Source organism: Solea senegalensis, linkage group LG19 (assembly GCF_019176455.1).
Source record: "Solea senegalensis isolate Sse05_10M linkage group LG19, IFAPA_SoseM_1, whole genome shotgun sequence".
NCBI classification, from domain to species: Eukaryota; Metazoa; Chordata; class Actinopteri; order Pleuronectiformes; family Soleidae; genus Solea; species Solea senegalensis.
This window is the reverse complement of record NC_058038.1, coordinates 7,618,060-7,635,434: the sequence shown is the minus strand read 5'-3', so window position 1 is coordinate 7,635,434 and position 17,375 is coordinate 7,618,060. Positions and strand designations below refer to the sequence as shown.

Below are 17,375 nucleotides of genomic sequence, written 5' to 3'. Positions count from 1 at the left end.
TTAACCCAGAGTATGTCGTGGCGGCCTGTCCACGACATACCCCGTCTTTCGCCCTATGTCAGCTGGGATTGGGTCCAGCTCCCCCCGCGACACTCATGTGGAGAATAAAGTGGTAGTGGACGAGACAGGGCAATAACCCCCATTAATATGAGTTCCAAGCTAAGTTTTAATGTAGGACAGACTGTGGCTTAGTAGTTATAGCGGGCTGTCTTTTGACCGGAAGGTTGGCAGTTCAATCCCTATCTCTTTTAGACTACATGGTGATGTATCCCTGGGCAAGGCACTTAACCCTGAACTGCTCCTGGCAGCTGTTCCTGCAGCACATAAATGGGTGTGAATTGGTGAATGGCAAAATGTAGCGTGAAACACTTTGAGTCAGAAAAATGCTACACAAATACAGACCACTGACCATTCAATAGATTACGTAAGCATAATTTTACTGCCTTATTTACCAGCCCTGATAGACCCCTCCTCAGAGACAGGAGTGGGCAGGGCCAAGAATATCAGCGGCATAACGATTTTTGTTGAAAATAAAAATGCATTTAAGAGGGATTCACAACCCTGACTATACTCAGCATGACATCATCTTAGCACTATTAAAAGCTCTTTATTTTTGTTTTTTTGAAGCATATATCAGAGTATCTTCTGAGGCTTTGGATGTGACAGCAGAGGGAGACAAGGGATGTGAAGTGTGTGCTGCAGAAATGCAACCAGTAATGCTTTGTGTGACTTTGTACTTCGCTTGCGTGCCAAAGAGGGACGGGCAGAGAAAAAAGTGCTATTAACTGTGAAATTTAATTTGTCCTATTTTGTATCTGTCAGCAATAATTGATGTCTCGCCATAGCTCTGATGTGCCAAAAGGCTTTGATTTTTATCAGAAGGATCTAAATGTGAGGATGTGGTCATACAAGCATAAGGAAACTAATAACATCACTCTCAACACGAAACTGGGACGATAACGTTATTTCCACCCTAAAGGAGGAAGTGCAGATATGTGGAGTCAAATCTCTGCATCCCTTTAATGCTGAGCTCTTCTTATTGTCTTCATCAAAGAAACACATTTACACATACAAAGCATTAATCACAACTCTTCGTGAACCGTGATAATCTTCTTCTTCGGCTTCTCTTCCCCTACACATTCCCCATGTTTCTGCCCCTAGATTCTTAAAATAAAGTAGTTTGATGTTTTTATTATTATTATTACTATTATTATTATTATTATTATTATTATTATTATTATTATTATTATTATTACTTTGGCAAGTAAAGTAAAATTAGCTTCATTGTTTTAATGGTGGAGCCCTTTTTTTTTTTACCCTCCACCTTTTGATAGCATATGAGTTCTTTTTAAAAGTGTAAGACCCCAAAATGCACACATAAAAAACAAACAAACTATGTGTTAATACAGGATCAAATATAGGATGTTATTCAAAGGACCAAAAACAATACTCAACACAATGCAGATGAAAGCAAAATATACAAAATTCTATTCCCCTAGGACGTCCAAGTGCGGTGGCATGAAATGAATAAAAGGTAAATTCAGCTATCCGAGTCTTTTGAAGACGAGTGAGGACAAGTAAGCAAATCTAATTCAACAATGAGGCTTTTCCACTGCAGAGGAACCTTTGAGAAATAAATAACTAAATAGTAGTTGTAGTTAGTGGTGCCAGTTTTATTTTCTCTGGGGAATATGTGTGTGTTTGTGTGTGTGTGTGTGTACCTGGTATTCCTTATGTTGTGGGGACCTAAATCTGTTTACACAGTCACATTATGAGGACACAGAAAATCAAGTCCCCATAATGTAAATGAGGTGCAGCCGGTTTTAAAGTTAGGCTAAGATTAGGGTTAGGCTAAGTCAATGTGAGTCAATGCAATGTCCTCTGAAGTCATGGAAATCTGTGTGTGTGTGTGTGTGTGGGGGGGGGGTTTCTGTGACAGACTGGGGTGACAACTTCAACAGTTGCAGGATTCCTGGTTAATGACAAGGAGCCAGCAGTGTTGAAGACATTATGATCAAACACATGCGGCGAGAACAAGATGAACACAATCGGGGGGTTGACAAAATTGAAAAATGCGCCCTAACGATATGTGAAAATCAAGCAGCTAATAAAGGAGGACAAGCCCCCTTTGCTGCCTTCACAACATCCCCAGTCTTCCCCTGTGAAGCTTTCATGCCATTACTTGGACTGTGTGCGTTGGGATTTTGAGCTTCTTTCAACCACAAGTCATATGAGGGAAAAGGGAAATGCTATAAATAAAAGTTCAGTCATGTGTTGAGTTTATACGAAGCCGGGGCTGATATGTTTATTCTGATGGAAGGAGCAGATTAAAGATGTTTTACAAGTGTGAGTGTGTCAGGCAGTGTGTATTGTGTCACAGTGCCATGAGTGCCGCCTTGCTCCTTTATTCCGTCTGGGTACTGAAGTTCCTCCCAGACCTTTTTGTCTATTGTTTCATACGCTTGAACTGATTTAAACTGCATTCTATGATAACAATTGCTTGTACTGTTCTTTTATTGGACCCTATTTGCAGTAGCGCTGATACTCATGGTACAACCAGCCTGACGTAAAGCTTTATAGAAATGTAAGCGACACTCTGTTCTGATGTACACTGATCCATTTTTGTAGTATTTCACCGAGGCCGGACAACTTCATCTGTCCGACACAGTTTCCATACAACACGGGACACAAATGAGGAATAAAATGAGTGAATAATGATGGACACGACTGGAGAAACCCAAGTCTTCTTCTTCCTCAGTCAGTTCAAGGGTTGTACACATGTATTGCATCATCTCCACGTTTTTTTTAGGTTGCAGTGATTTGATTTTCTTTCCTCCATTTCAAATACGATCCATGTGTGTGTGTGTGTTTGTGTGTGCATGTCTTTAGTAGGCTGTGTGGACCAGTTGTCAAGCAAACCTATCTTTGTGAGGACATTTTGATCTTGTGTGGTCATTTTGGCTATTCCGCACAACTTTAACAGGCTGTTTTGAGGATTAGGACCTGGTTTTAGGACTAGGGTTAGAATTGGGTTAGGGTTAGGCATTTAGTTGTTAAGGTTAAAGTGTTCATTATGTCTGTGAGTGTCCACACAATGATTGCAAACGCAGCGTGTGTGTGTGCAGCAATGTGGCAACATCATGATGGAGCAGTACAAACAGCAGATCCGTCCCAGCACATAACTGACTGAAGTTACTACTACTGACCCACAGCAGCAGTTTCTGGACTGAGGAACCAGAACCAGATGCTTTATCTACAGGTAGAATTTGTTAACCATCCGTCTGTCCTCATCTGACTATTTGTAAAGCTCATCCTGTCTTTTTCAGTGACACTTCAGTGAGGAGTTGATTACACGGTAATATTTTAGTCTGCAGTTTTGTTCTTTGCAGTTGTCATCGCATTAAGTGTCTGTGTGAACCACTCACTGTCTTTATCTGTGCAGTTCACTGGTGTTTTGCATATGTTTTCATGATTTTCAGACCGCTATTCCTTTTTCCTTTCACACTACGCAGATGGATTTACGTACGCAATATGTGAGTCATTTGTGTCTGCCAAAACATTAAACACCTACACACAAATGCACGCATGTGTGCACCCACACACGATACGCACAGGAACCTTCTGTTGGCTGAATGTATTCTCCAAACCCATGTTCTCACCTCTACATAACAATTTACAACATTAAAGGGTTAAATACAGTCAGGATTTTAACACCATTCTTTTCCACCGTTTTTTTTCCCTCTCCCTCTCGCTCATATGAATTCTGAGCAAAATCTCTAACTCAGCAGACATGATCATTACGATGTCTGGATACGAACATGGTTTTGAGGGTGGCCTGCTACGACTGGCAGAGGACGGAGATGGTTCATTACAACTCAACTGCTGAATCTGAGGTAAGAACATACATGTTACCAAGAGATGTTACACTCCAATGGAGCAGATTACGTTATCATGAGACTTCACTGGTCTGGTCAAATCAAGAATGGACCTTCTTCCACTCTTTCGGTTCACTTAACAAATGTGTTCTTTGAGTTTCAGAGAAGTTCAGAGGAGGACATTCATAGCTTTCAAAAGATTTTAAATTTAAACACATAGAGGCTTTCACAGAACTTTAATTCGTCTGTGTTCGCCATCATCCACACTGATATCAGACAGGATCTTTGTATGAGCATTGTAAACAGAAGTGACTGCAGCACCTGTGTGAGTGCACCAAACAAATGGAGACTTTTAAGCTCATCTTCAAGTTGAGATCGTCAGGAGGTCATTGTAGGTTCAGCGGTGGTAAATGTGTTGGATTGAATATGCATGATGAAGAGTGTTTTCAGAAAGTAAACACCTGCAATTACTGGTGAGATCTACAAACCAGCTTTTACTCTCATTCCAGCAAGATTTTGAATAAAATCAGCCATGAATCACCTCTGTTGAGGGTCTAGACTGAATCTTAGGGCTCTTCAAATTCTTTTGGAAAAAAAACTACATTTACAGTTCAACTTCAGTTTGGAACCACTGTTGCATCACTGTTGCTCTCTCTCTCTCATTTCTTCAGTACATCAACTTCACAGAAACGATTAAATATGGCCTCAACTTAGGGCTTGAACTTTGCATGTACTCCAACTTAACTCCAGTACCAGATCTGCTGAGTCTATCTTGTTAAGACATCCTTTATAAACATTATGTTCTATGTGGATGAAATTGTCTCTTGCACTCATGAACAGAGCTCCAGACGCCATGCGACTCAATTTGTTTAAACATGGTGGCAGGAAATGTTTCCACTAACATAAACACCAGTGCTGGTTTAAAGCCATCAGAGGTCAATGCACAATTAAAATCCCATGAGACTGAGGAGTATATCGCAGAACTTGACACACTGAATATATCTGACCCTTCTATTGCCCCTGGGTGCTTTTCACACTTATGGGAACAGCCCGAGCGGAAATAATTTCAGACATCTTCAACTTTCTGATAAACCATCCCTCATCCTACTTTGAAGAACGCTCACACATTGCAATAACGGCAAGTAAAATACACAAGATAATAAAGCTAGAAAGATTCAATTCCTGATGTGATCATTACACAAGTGGAATCTTCCCACTTCCTGTGGGTTTGCATCACTCTGTTTTTTTATGTTCACCTCGAGTGTGTTTATTGCAGTTATCAGCCGGCGAAGAGACGAAGTTGCTTGACATTATTGCCGGTTATTTATGGATGTTTATTTCGCTAATTAGAGGAAAGTAGATGATAAAGTACGGCACATGTGAGTTCACACCAGTGTGATTATAAAGTTGCTATCATCAGATAGGAACCGGGTTGCACGTGATGCCTCTGAACGTCCGCTTGAACAGCGTCAACATGGCTATGGGTGATGTCATGACCGGATGCCGTTTGATAGTGGCTCAAAAGAAGACATAAGGACATTGAGTGCAATGCTAAGAAAACCGATAATCCTATATGATAAGTGTGTTTTTTACTTGTGTTTAATTTAGTTCTTATACTGTAATTACACGGATGAGACTCTGTTCCCTCTAGTGCTCTTCCTCTCTCCGTCTCTCTCTTCCTCTCTCCGTCTCTCTCTCTCCCCAAGTCTGTGATTTCATGTATAATTACTTGCATAATTATAGTTTTCTTCCATCGACTGTTTCAAGAGGTCTGTTTCTGTCTCTCCGGTATCCCTTGCCTTGTCTTGTCCCTTGAAAGCTTCTGTGCGCACAATGCCATGCACACACACAGAAAGGCTTGCACCCCACTGATCCTGCCTCCCGTTCACCTGGCGGTGAGACTTGTCTTGTCACTCTCTTTTGTCTTGCCTTCGTCTGAGGCTGGTCTGTTCTAATATTGGAAATACAGCAGATACAGTGCACATGAAGAGGCTGATGGTTTACCCCTGGGCTGACATGCTGCCCCATTCATTATTCATTCAGGCATCACAAACTTAAAGAGCCTTAAGGTGTGTCACGGGGAATGAGGTCAAAACAAATTTCTCTATTTCTTACAACTTAATGTAAAAGCAGAGACACTCGCACATAGACGCACAAAAACACTGACGTTAGCATTGAACACCTGCACCTTCTCCTGTTGTATGATTGTCTTAGGGCTTGCGGACGATGCCACCAGATACAATTAGTGTGATTGCTAAGCAACTGAACTTCACTTTTAAGAGGAAGACCAGCAAGTACAGCTCAGTTGCAGTAACGAGGTTACACATTGTTTTTGTTTTTCTAAAGAATTGGGTTTTCCCAGAATTTTAATGCAAAGTAGGATGCGGCATACACCGCTTTCATGTGTCAATCAACACAGTGTCACACACCACACTGTGTCTCTGGTTAACTGACAATAAGATTATTAAAACACCTCACATAACTCACACAGCCACACACTCTTGCAGAGTTATTTCCTGGCTGACAAGGTTCAAAATGTAAGTTTCTTGCTGCACTGCAGGTCTACTGTGCAGCCAATCGTGGCCTACTTTCAGGTATCTGGAGGATTTCCCCTGCTTTATCTGGGCATTCTATGTTCTCACCCTATTTGAACTAATCTCTATCAGCATGCCGCCAAGTCAAGGAGGAAGTGCTACATATTGTGCTCAGTGTGCTTGTTTCAAGGTGAGTGCCAGCAGTCAGGATTGGGACCTCATGTTTGGCACCCTTCAGGTTCCAAGCTTGAGTCACTGATGCGTTGCTAATGTAATAATACCACATAAGCTGCCAATCACAATTACGCCTCAGACCTTAATGATGGTCAGACGTGGTCTTTGTTACTGTGTTCTTACCCCCTCTGCTGGAGAGACATGAGACGAGGTCCTGATGTCAGTGGTGGATTCGGCCTGGACAGTGAAGTGCGCTCGCATCCCCAGCCGAGGCCTGATGTACAATGTCCAAACTTTTTGACGTGTTGTCAGAACTTGTGCCTTTTGTCTCTGATTCGTGTTGGGGTGTGTGTGTGTGTGTGTGAGGGAGGGGCGGGGTTACTTGGGATGGCGGTTGGGGCTCCAGCAGATCAGTGAGATTTTAATTTGGCGTGTGAGGCGAGCCGTGGTGGACTCTCCCAGCAGAGACGGTGCTGTGTTTGTTTTGCGGGTGTGTAAATTAGCGGTAATTCGTTTGCTCAGTAATGACGTGGGAGCGCTAATTAGGGCAGTGTTGATGGGTGCATTAATTAGTCTCTGGTGAGTGATGCTAATGAGACCCTGATTTGGAGTGTGTGTTTGTGTTTACATGTGCATGAGTGTAAGCCACGTATCTAAAGGCCCTCCGCTACAGGTCATGCCATTAGGAATGTTGTAGTAAGAGTGCTTGTAGGAATGGGTAAAGATGAGGAGAGTGTGTTTATAATTCAGCATGTGTGCCCTCTCTCTCTCTGTGAGTGTGTGTGTGTGGGAGAGAGAGAGAGAGAAGAAAGCAGCAGGTCTATATCTGTGTATAAGAACCCCTTTAATCCCAGTGGCTCCATGATGTCGGCCATGCTTGGCTGAATACTGATCCCTCCGTTCAGCCATCGCAGGTCCGATGGGCCCCTGCTCACACATCACCACACCGAACACCACAGTGAAGAGGCAGAGGTGCAGCCAGTCGGTCACACTGCGGTGGTTTCAGTGCTACAGCTGCATCACAATCATAAATTCATCCCGACCTATAAAAACGTCCCGGACACAAAACAGACAACACATGGAGCCGTAATGGATGAAAGGCTGTTTTATAAGTGTGCTCAGTGACAGGTCCACTTCACAGATAAGAAGGATCCATCTGTGTGTGGTCACAGTGGGGCAGCACTACTACACTATTCTGTGGCGTCTCTCAGTCAGGAAGTGACAAGGTGGCAGCTTGCTGTAAGAATTCAGAATTTATAGCCTTTTACTGATGTGGCATTAATCAAAGCAGTGGTGAAAGGCATGCGTATAGGAAGGGGGATTGGCCTTAAAACCTCACCAGTGATCTATTCTAATCATATTTATTCATGACTATCCTGTTAGACATAATCTACTACTATTCCTGTTTGGCTGCATCCTCCGCAGTTTTGTGCTGTCGCTCATTTCTTCGACTCCCCTTTTTTCTCTTGTAGCTGTGCTGTGGAGAAAAAGAGAAACTTGAATCAGTGCGAGAGGCTACTCGATCACCCTGTTTACAGAAGCTACTGCAGCTCAGTATCATCTGTGGCAGAGCTGCAATTTCCATCACTGGTCAACAACAAGAGATCAAGCAAAGGGTTGAGGAGATGGAGGTTTGTCATGCTGAGCTTTATTGAAAACTGTCAGAAAGAGACTTTATTCTGACCCAGCTCACTCCTTTTGGATTTTTTGCACGATTGGAAAGGAAGTTTAGGCGGCATACCTCGAACTTCAATCTTGCACTCCACCTCATCCTGCCCAAGATCATTGATGGCCCTGCAGGAGTATCTGCCCCCGTCGAACAAGCTTGGCTTGCGGATATTTAAAGTCAACACACCCTGGTTGTTCTGCATCAGGTACTTGGGGTCTTCACCGATGATCATGTTGTTCTTCATCCAAACGATCTTTGGCTGAGGTTCAGTGTGTTGGAAGTTGGGTGCAACATTGTCAGGATGGAGGAGGGAGCAACACAGAGAGTGAGAGATGTTGGGAAGGTGTGATAACAGAGGCAGAGGTGAAAGTAGGTCGACATTTCAACCTGACTAATCTTTACCGATTTGGTCGGAAAGAAAAAAAATGTGCTCAAAGACCTTTTTGTCTCCACCTCTTCTATCTTCAGACATATAAATATAATCCTGTTGCAAAGGCATCACAATCCTATCTGACTGTTCTACACTCAAACTCAGGCACATAAAGCTTGCATGCTTGCTCCATTAAACACAAATCAGTGTTGATAAAATTAATGCAGACTGGAAGAACCTTTAGTTTCCTCATTTGCAAAATGCAGCTGAAAAATGACCTACTATATTTTCCACAAATGTAATCTACATCTAGAACAGCATCTTAAAAGGAGCGGGCATTTAATGTCCTTAATGAATTAAGATTCCTGAGAGAGCTTTTAAACATTTAACTGGCTTTTTAAATCAAAGCAAAGTAAGACCTGATCAATGTGAAGCCGAGAGGTAGCTGACAACATTGTGAAGATGTAAATACCTTGGGGCATCCACGGACGGAGCAGCTGATGGCAGTGGTGTAACCTGCAATAACACTTCTGTCCATCAGGGGAGCTGTGAACTTGGGGGATCTGCTCATGTCTTGCTCCATGAAGGGTGCAGGGTTAAACAGCAAACCTGGATGGACAGAAATGTGCGACATGTCTCAGTTTATCTCTGACCTACTTTCTAATTTCTTATGTAACAAAGTGCAGACCAGTATGAGCTCCTCCAGTAGACTATGCTTCATCTACCAAACATTTTTCATCGATCTTCCTTGCTCATGTGAGGTCAGTATATTGTCTGGTCTTGTACTAATATTGCTAAACTTGTTTTTACCCATTGATGGGTTGAGTTGATAGATTGAAAATATTCTGAAAACGAATGTTTCTTACTGTATTATGATCATTTAGTCGACATTTGGCTAAGTTTGGAACAGTAAATCACTTGGTCCTTGTGTCAACGAGATAGGCAGCATGACTTTGTACTGGTGCGCCATGGGAATAGAGGGGTTGCAGGGGTTGAAGAAACACCAGTCGCAAGGGAGTGACACTTGTCTGGCGCCCCAATCAGCTGATTATTATGGTTCTAGCTCCACCTGTACCGTACGCTACCATTTCGCTGGTACCCCAGGGGAAGGGTACCAAAAATGGAACAGTTGGGGCTGGTTATTTTGGTACTATTCCTAATGGAAACGCAAAAAAATAGCTAACTGGACTGTTCAACTAAAGGACTTCACTGACAGCAGGTTTAAGTTTGGTATAGGTAGTAGACTTGGGAGGTCTGACAATTACTCGGTTCAATCCCATTTCACGTTTCAGCCATTCTCCCTTGAAACTGGGATTCCCCCTCACAGGAATGTGCAAAATGGAATGGTAGGGTTAAGTAGTAGAGGTTAGGGGATTTATCCTGTTGCTGAACAAGGAATGAAGCCGTTTACGAGGACATAATCCTGATGAACACAACACATGCTTAAACATTTGGGGGAATGATGCAGTGCCTACTGAAGAATATTTGCACGTGTTGATAGATATGACTTCATTTCACATGTTGTTGTCACTTACGTTGTGTCAAATCTGGTGAAACACAAATGCATGATTGCAAACCTAGTGTATTGTTTTTCCTTGAATAGCCATACCGCATTCTGTTAGACCGACAAATTGTTTTAATTTGCAGATTATCATTTCAATTATGAAGACAGGAAAGCGACTTTTGTTCCATCTTGAGGTCAGGTGGGGCACTGTGATCAACATTTCCCACAAACAAGATTGGCTGGTTGGCTGCCAAATGTTCTGGTGGAGTAAACAAACGCAACGACACAACAGTAGCAGCATTTGGCCGGTGGCAGGTGTTAATTTCCCAGCCTAGCTGCTTCCATAATCCACGCCGGCCAGTAATAAATGTTATTTAACACTCTGTCGAAGAATATTTCTGTTCAGCATAATCAGAGTGGATTTAATTTTCTTTTAAATTAGATTCAAGCAATTAATCACAACCAGCAATTAATCTCAACTTGCTAGTGATATCATTACTGTGTTCTATAGTTATATTATATTACATGACATATTTTTAGTCATTTTCGCAAGTAATTGCTAATCATCATTCCTGATTATTTCCTCTTTTCAGTGTCATACCAATTACATACCATAATACTCAGTTTATTTTTAAAGTGGACACATTGTGGCCGGCAGCTCAGCTCACATTAGCTGTTCCTTGGAAAAGCAAAAGCAAACATTATCACATTATGTTGCACGGTGCTCTGCGGGGATTTCATTACCTGTTTTGGCAATGAAGGCAGTGTTCTTGCTCATGCCAGGCTCGTCGCTAAGGCCACAGATGTTCTCAGCGTACACTCGGAAGGAATACTCGTTCCCCATGACCAGGTCTGACACGGTGCAGTTGGGCCTGCGGTTGTGCTCGTAGACCAAAAACCACTCCTGGTGTGAGGGAGACAGATAGACAAACAAAAAGGTGAGAGAGAGAGAGAGTAGGGAGGGAACCGAAGAATCTCCTGTTCAACCTTCACGTCCACTCATGAAACATGATGACGACAACATTACAGGAACTTTTGCACTTGTGTGACAATGTAGGAGCACAGATAAAAGCGCCACTGGACACATGGAAAATAACAATGACGCATGAGCCGTTTATCTTTGGACACTTATGTCTTATTCTGTCTTGTCTCATCTCCTCACTGCATAATGACAACAGTTAAGCTGTCCCTTTTTATTTAGGAATTGATTGTTTCATCATTCACAGTGGGACATGGTCCTTAAAAAACTTCTGACCTTATTGCTGTAAAATGGAGTCCTCCACTGTTCATAAAAAAATAATCATGATACCAGCAGAGCCACAAATAATAATAATAATAATAATAATACCGCTGTCCACATGAGAAAATCATTTGAACATTTATTCATTCATTGTCTATCGCTTTATCCTCCACATGAGGGTCGTTGGGGTCACTGGAGCCAATCCCAGCTGACATAGGGCAAAAGGCGGGGTTACACCGTGGACAATATAGAGACGAACAACTGCTGACTCACACATTCACACCTACGGTCAATTTAGAGTGTCTCATTAAGCTCTGCATGTTTGTGGACTGTGAGAGGAAACCCATGCACACACAATTCAATGTTGACTTTATAACACTATCTTATGCTAACGTCTGCTGGATGCATTTGAAATGTTGACACGTGATCTCAGATAGAGAACACGTGGACACTGATCACAAGGGAAAGGTTGTGCTTTATGCCGTGAAGTGGAAGGAAAATAAACTGACAAGTGACTTTGTTACAGTTGAACGGGCATTCATTCTGCTCGGATTGTTGGATTTTTACCAAAACAGAACTGCTTGGCCCGTCATTTTTGCAGAACATGGCAGCCATTGAGTTGCTTCAGTTGAACCCCACATCTCTACTATATCATGTGTCTATACACTTGTCTTCATGCGTACGTTAGTCTTCTTGTCAGCCCTCTGAATTGTGTAGCCGATAATCTCGCAGTTGCCGTCGTCTTTGGGCGGCTTCCACTCCAGCGCGGCGTTGAAACCCCACACGTCTGTGACACACACAGCGATGGGAGGACCAGGCTTTTCTGGTGGAATGGTGACAGAGGTGAGACAGAGTCTGAGGATTTTGTGTGAACGGGACAGGTTCATTAGACAATCATGAGAGGAGAAAAGAGAATAATCAGCTGTCTGAGGTAACTAAATCTTATTTCCCTGACTGTATAGAAATGCAGGCAAGCTGTCTGAGGTAGTGAGAAAGAGAAGTGATAAGCACATCTGGAGCAGGGTAGTTGATTTCTCCCCCCTTCTCTCTTTCTCTCTCTCTCTCTCTCTTGCTCTGTAGAGAGGAAGAAATCAACACACACAGCAGGAGAGATTTTGCAAGGATTGACAGATTAGCGGAGCAAAAGACAAAGGTTCAAGGAAAGAAACTGATAGCTGCATTTATAAATAGAAAAACTCTTGACATAGAAGTGACAAACTGAGAGACAGTAAGCTTTGCCTGGCTGAATTACACAGCAGGAGAATGCAGTGCATTCATCATCAACCACTCTGTGTGGCCTGTTCTATACACAGCACCGTACAGAAATACAGCACAACATAGTAATGCATTTGCCATAAATCTTGATACGAGTGTTCTCCTCTGTGGAGTTCAGTATAGACTGTGAGCAGAGCAACTGCTTTTGCCTGTTAATCCTTTATGTAGCGTCTCATGTTGAAACAGTAGGCTGACAGAGTCGTTGGGGTGGGGGGTTGGGGGGTGGTCTGATCAGACGAGGCACAGCCTTTCATTAGCTCAACCTTCTTAGCAGAGGAAGTGACAGAGTAACCCTCAAAATCCAAACCTAATCCCAGTCTACATACAAATAATCCCAGCAAAGCTCTGCCAAATAATCCAACCAGTAACCTGACCAAGGGAGACAGGGCATAAACCGAGGAATGATATGGCTGCCACAGAGCAGGGATAATGCAAAGCGTTGACTCAGCGCTTTGATGATTTGCTCTACTCTAAGTCCCAGAGTCTTAGAAGTATAAAATTAGGAGTCATCATCAAATTAGAAAAGAAAAAATATGACATTTCACAGATTAGGACTCCAGTCATCATCTCCTTCCAAAAAGGTTATTAACTGTGCACCACGTGAAGTTTTCTAATCTTGGAGAGAGAACCTGGAAGAACATGTCTTTAGGTGAAGTCGAGAGGGTGCTGGTGCTGTGGCAGGACTGACCTACTATCTGAATGAATATGTCGGCGTTGTCCAACATGTTCTCAATCTGAACAGACAGGGTGTACTTTCCAGAGTGGGTTCTCTCTGATGAACGGATGAAGAGGATGGTTTCCACGCCACTGGTATGAATGCTCACTGATTTGTCTTCTAGGGGAACGCCGTCTTTGAACCAGGTCACGATGGGATGAGGTTTACCCTGCAGGGACAAGCAAAGTTAGGAAAAAGAAATGTTTCCAAGAAAAAGCAAATCTGTGAGTCTGAGATTATCATAGTCCAAGTCAATCTCTGAGTTTTGACCACGGTGTTATGTGGTGTCCTGCTCTTGTAAATTGCGTCTTAAGAACAGAGTAATTTGATTCGTCTTTTGTCCAACGTGTAGCCACATCCTCACTCTCTTACAACAATCTTTTCAGCTGCTTTCTTAATTACAGCAAACGTGTCCCCTTTGCTACATTAGACTGGCTTCTTTTCACTATAGTTACTGTCGAATGCTGTGAGGCTTCTTGAGCGCTTGCATGATCCACTGTGAGCAAAGATTACAGATCTACATTTACATTTCAGAAGGCCTCACAAATGTGTGCCTTTTTTTTTTTAACAACATAAATAGCAAATTACTTCTGTGAGGAAATTACTTCACAGTGACCTTGGTCTTTGTCCACCAAAGTCTAAACAATCCATCCTTGAAATCCAAATTTGAATATATTCCTCCCAAAGTGTCACTGACACTGAGACAACAACGAGACCGACAGCAAGACAACATGGAATGCCTCCACATCTGAAAATCGTAACCAAATTGGATTTCTCAATTCCACTGTCAGAATGTTTCAGTAAGTTTTTCAACCAAAAACTTTAAGAGTCTGTTCATTGATATGTTTTTTTCTTCTGTCTTCTTGGTCCAATTAGAGACCTTGACCTCACAGCAAACTCCTCCCTTTAAGCCTGATGTTACTCTGCCATTGGGAGTCTAGTCTGTGTATTCAAAATTGGGCATTGAAGAAAGCCAGAGCTTGACTAGATATCAACTGACCTGGAAGGGGATGACCAGGTTCACCTTCTCGCCCACAACCTTGATGAGCTTGGTCCTCAGCTGTCGAGGCAGGCGGATCTTTGGGTTTTCTGGTTGCGGGACACAGGAGAGACGGCAAAGGTAAAACGTGTGTATGTGTGTGTAATGTGGAGTGAGTATTTTATGTATACAAGAAGTATAAATAATTGAGACATTGGAATACACGGTGGAATGATTCCATTTTAGATTGTAGAAGAAATAGCCCATGAGAAGATTTAGCGGAAGTGTATGATGACTAACACCTAGCATTTTAAGCTTGATAACTGGTTGTTTGTTTTAGTTTATTTCCACCATGCAGTACTTTTATGGCTGATCATGGTGTCAGTGGCACATAAGTGTTGGCAATTTTGTTTTAACAGATGTAGATGTATTCGCTATTTTATAACAAAAACACCAAAATGTATCTATTCAATTTCTGTGTTGGAGAAAACAAACAAACAAACAAAGAGAGAATTTCAAAGACATATCTGACCCACGATCTCTCTGATAGTGACTGCCTGGGCGGTCGTGGCAGGGGGACTGCGGCCGGCAATGTTTACAGCTGTAACTCTGAAGAGCATCTTCTCTCCCACTGGAAGATCCTTCACTCTGTACTGGGTTTTAGACACTGGTTCCTCATTGGCCTGCACCCACTGGTCACCTGAGGTCAGGAGAGGTGTCATTCAGGAACAAATCAATCCATAATATGTATGTATATATATGTATATGTATATGTATATGTATATGTATATATATACATATATATAATATAATGCAGTAATATTATATAACAATATTATGTAGTAATATTCTTCACAAATGAAATTGTTCACGTCGCATTCTTGCATATGCTGTTTAAAATAATAATGGTGATTTATTTGCAAGATCAAATTATGACACGATACTTACTATTTAGCTAAAAACAATAAATAAAATAAAGTTGGGAAAAGAAAAAGTCAAAGTCAAATAAATCCTACGTCATACATACATACAACAAGCCTACATCATTATTTTTTGTTAAATGAACAATGTGTTCTGGCCTTGCACGTTATTGCTATTGTTGGTATTATAGTTATAACAGGTCTGTTAATAAATACAGCCTGTTTAATCATTTCTTTTCACATTTGTGCCTGTTTTTTTGGTTTTAGAAAAGACAAGAATGCGAACTAAAGCTTTTTGAATAAATTAATTAAAATCCTGCCAACATTGACATATACAGGAAAATAGTAGGCGGTTTAGAAATAATTTGTTTTGTGGAACTTGCTAAAAAGTTTTGTTGCGCCAAAAAAGACAGTTAAAGCTACTTGTCAATCATAATGATGAATTAGATTTTAATGCAGCCTTTAGTTACAAATGATAAACCCTCAATAAGACCTTAACTTTAAGTGGTATGTACAGTATGTTTGCATGTATTTACTTCCTTCTTTGCAGTACTCGATGATGTACCCGTCGATGCCTCCTGCGCCGATTTTCTCTGGAGGAAGCCACTTGAGTGCACAGGTAGTGTCTGTCACATCATCCACCATGAGACGAGTGGGCTCACTGGTGGGGGCTGAGAGAGACAGGACCTAATTAATACATTAATACCCAGTGTGTACTGAATGGCAGGTAGGTTAAGCTGCTTCGATGAGCACTGTGTGGAAAACCTCTGTTAATTAACCATTCGGCTAATGACAAATGGCAACGCACCGATGGGCATGAAGGGCTTTGAGGTAGCGCTGGGCTGTGAGACACCGATGCCGTTGACTGCAAACACTCTCATCTCATAAAGTACACCTTCAATCATCTTCTTCGCCTCGTATGTGGTGGACTCATAAACATCAAAGTTGAGCTTGGTCCATCTGGATGAGCCCACCTTCTTCCTCTCCATCAGGTACCCTGGAGGAAGTGATAGCAGCGTATGGTGAAGTAATTAAAAAGGGCTCAGTGTTCTTTGGAACTTGCACTGTAATAAACAGGGAGCTTTCTAAACTACTGTTTTTGTCCCAGGAGGAAGACATCAGATGTGAAGATTAGACGCTGTGAGTTCCAGATGTACCTTTAATAGGAACGCCGCCGTCATATGGAGGAGGATCCCATGTGATCGTGCCAGTGTCCTCGCCAATTGATACGCATTTGACATTCTCAGGAGGATTGGGCACATCTGGAGAGGCAGGTAACAGTTAGAAATGGAAAGAGAGGCAGGATGAGAGAGACAAAATGGAGAATGTGTGGCTATGAGAGATGGAGAGGAGGCATTTAAGCATGTGTGCAGTGAGAGAACAAACTTATATCAGCTGCAGAATGTATAAAGAAATATACAGTATGTGGGTTTTCTTTAAAATGAATCAAATAGTTTATCAAGTTTTAGTTTAATTTCTTAAATTACATCATCGTCAGTTCAGAGTAGTTGGTTTAACTACTACATGTGAAGCATCATTAAAACAATCTGTCTGTTTGGTCTGAAAAAACAAATGAAATCTAATTAGGAAGCTTGAAACTTGTTTACAACGAACATCTTGTCTGTTTTATTGGTCTCGAAGTTATCTATGATTTTAGGGTAATTGTTACTCATAATGCACAACAATACCCTCATTTTATAATTGAACAAAGCACACTATGGCTAATGATGTAGTAGTTGAAGATTGTGTGTTGTTTTTTTTTTTAATCACATGACAACAAATACAAAAGCAGTGGCTTCCTTGAAAGTCTGAAAGCATTCAGTACACATGAAGCATGTTTTAGGTTTTCTTTTTGCATCAATATTCTCTTTACTAATCATTTCAAAAGGCAGATATATCAGAAAAAAAAGGACAAAAATGATAACAAGCCACTGACCCACGACCCTGATAAAGACATCAGCCTTGTCCTCTCCAGCAGGGTTGGTCACAGTGATGGAGTAGAGGCCTTCGTCGCCTTTCTCCGCTCCCTCTATTACAAAGCTGCTCAGATTCTTCCTGGACTCCACGCGGACTCGTCCCTCTATCTCAGACACCACCTACAAGACATGGGGAAAAACAAA

General features: G+C 41.9%; 1 protein-coding gene across 4 annotated transcripts in view; it reads right to left on the bottom strand.

Annotated features, from left to right (window-relative positions):
- Positions 1-7,673: 7,673 nt before the first annotated feature.
- The window catches only part of mybpc2a (myosin binding protein Ca), a 39,005-nt gene continuing 29,303 nt past the window's right edge, over positions 7,674-17,375 (bottom strand). For all 4 annotated transcript variants that reach the window (XM_044051223.1, XM_044051224.1, XM_044051225.1 and 1 more), the window contains 12 exons: positions 17,192-17,351; positions 16,413-16,517; positions 16,064-16,252; positions 15,792-15,926; positions 14,868-15,035; positions 14,357-14,445; positions 13,330-13,525; positions 12,050-12,189; positions 10,871-11,030; positions 9,095-9,231; positions 8,325-8,511; positions 7,674-8,060 (listed from right to left, as the gene is read on the bottom strand). In XM_044051223.1, coding sequence (XP_043907158.1) covers positions 8,023-8,060; positions 8,325-8,511; positions 9,095-9,231; positions 10,871-11,030; positions 12,050-12,189; positions 13,330-13,525; positions 14,357-14,445; positions 14,868-15,035; positions 15,792-15,926; positions 16,064-16,252; positions 16,413-16,517; positions 17,192-17,351 — 1,704 coding nt within the window. In that variant the 3' untranslated portion in view covers positions 7,674-8,022. The remainder of the gene's footprint in view (positions 8,061-8,324; positions 8,512-9,094; positions 9,232-10,870; positions 11,031-12,049; positions 12,190-13,329; positions 13,526-14,356; positions 14,446-14,867; positions 15,036-15,791; positions 15,927-16,063; positions 16,253-16,412; positions 16,518-17,191; positions 17,352-17,375) is intronic.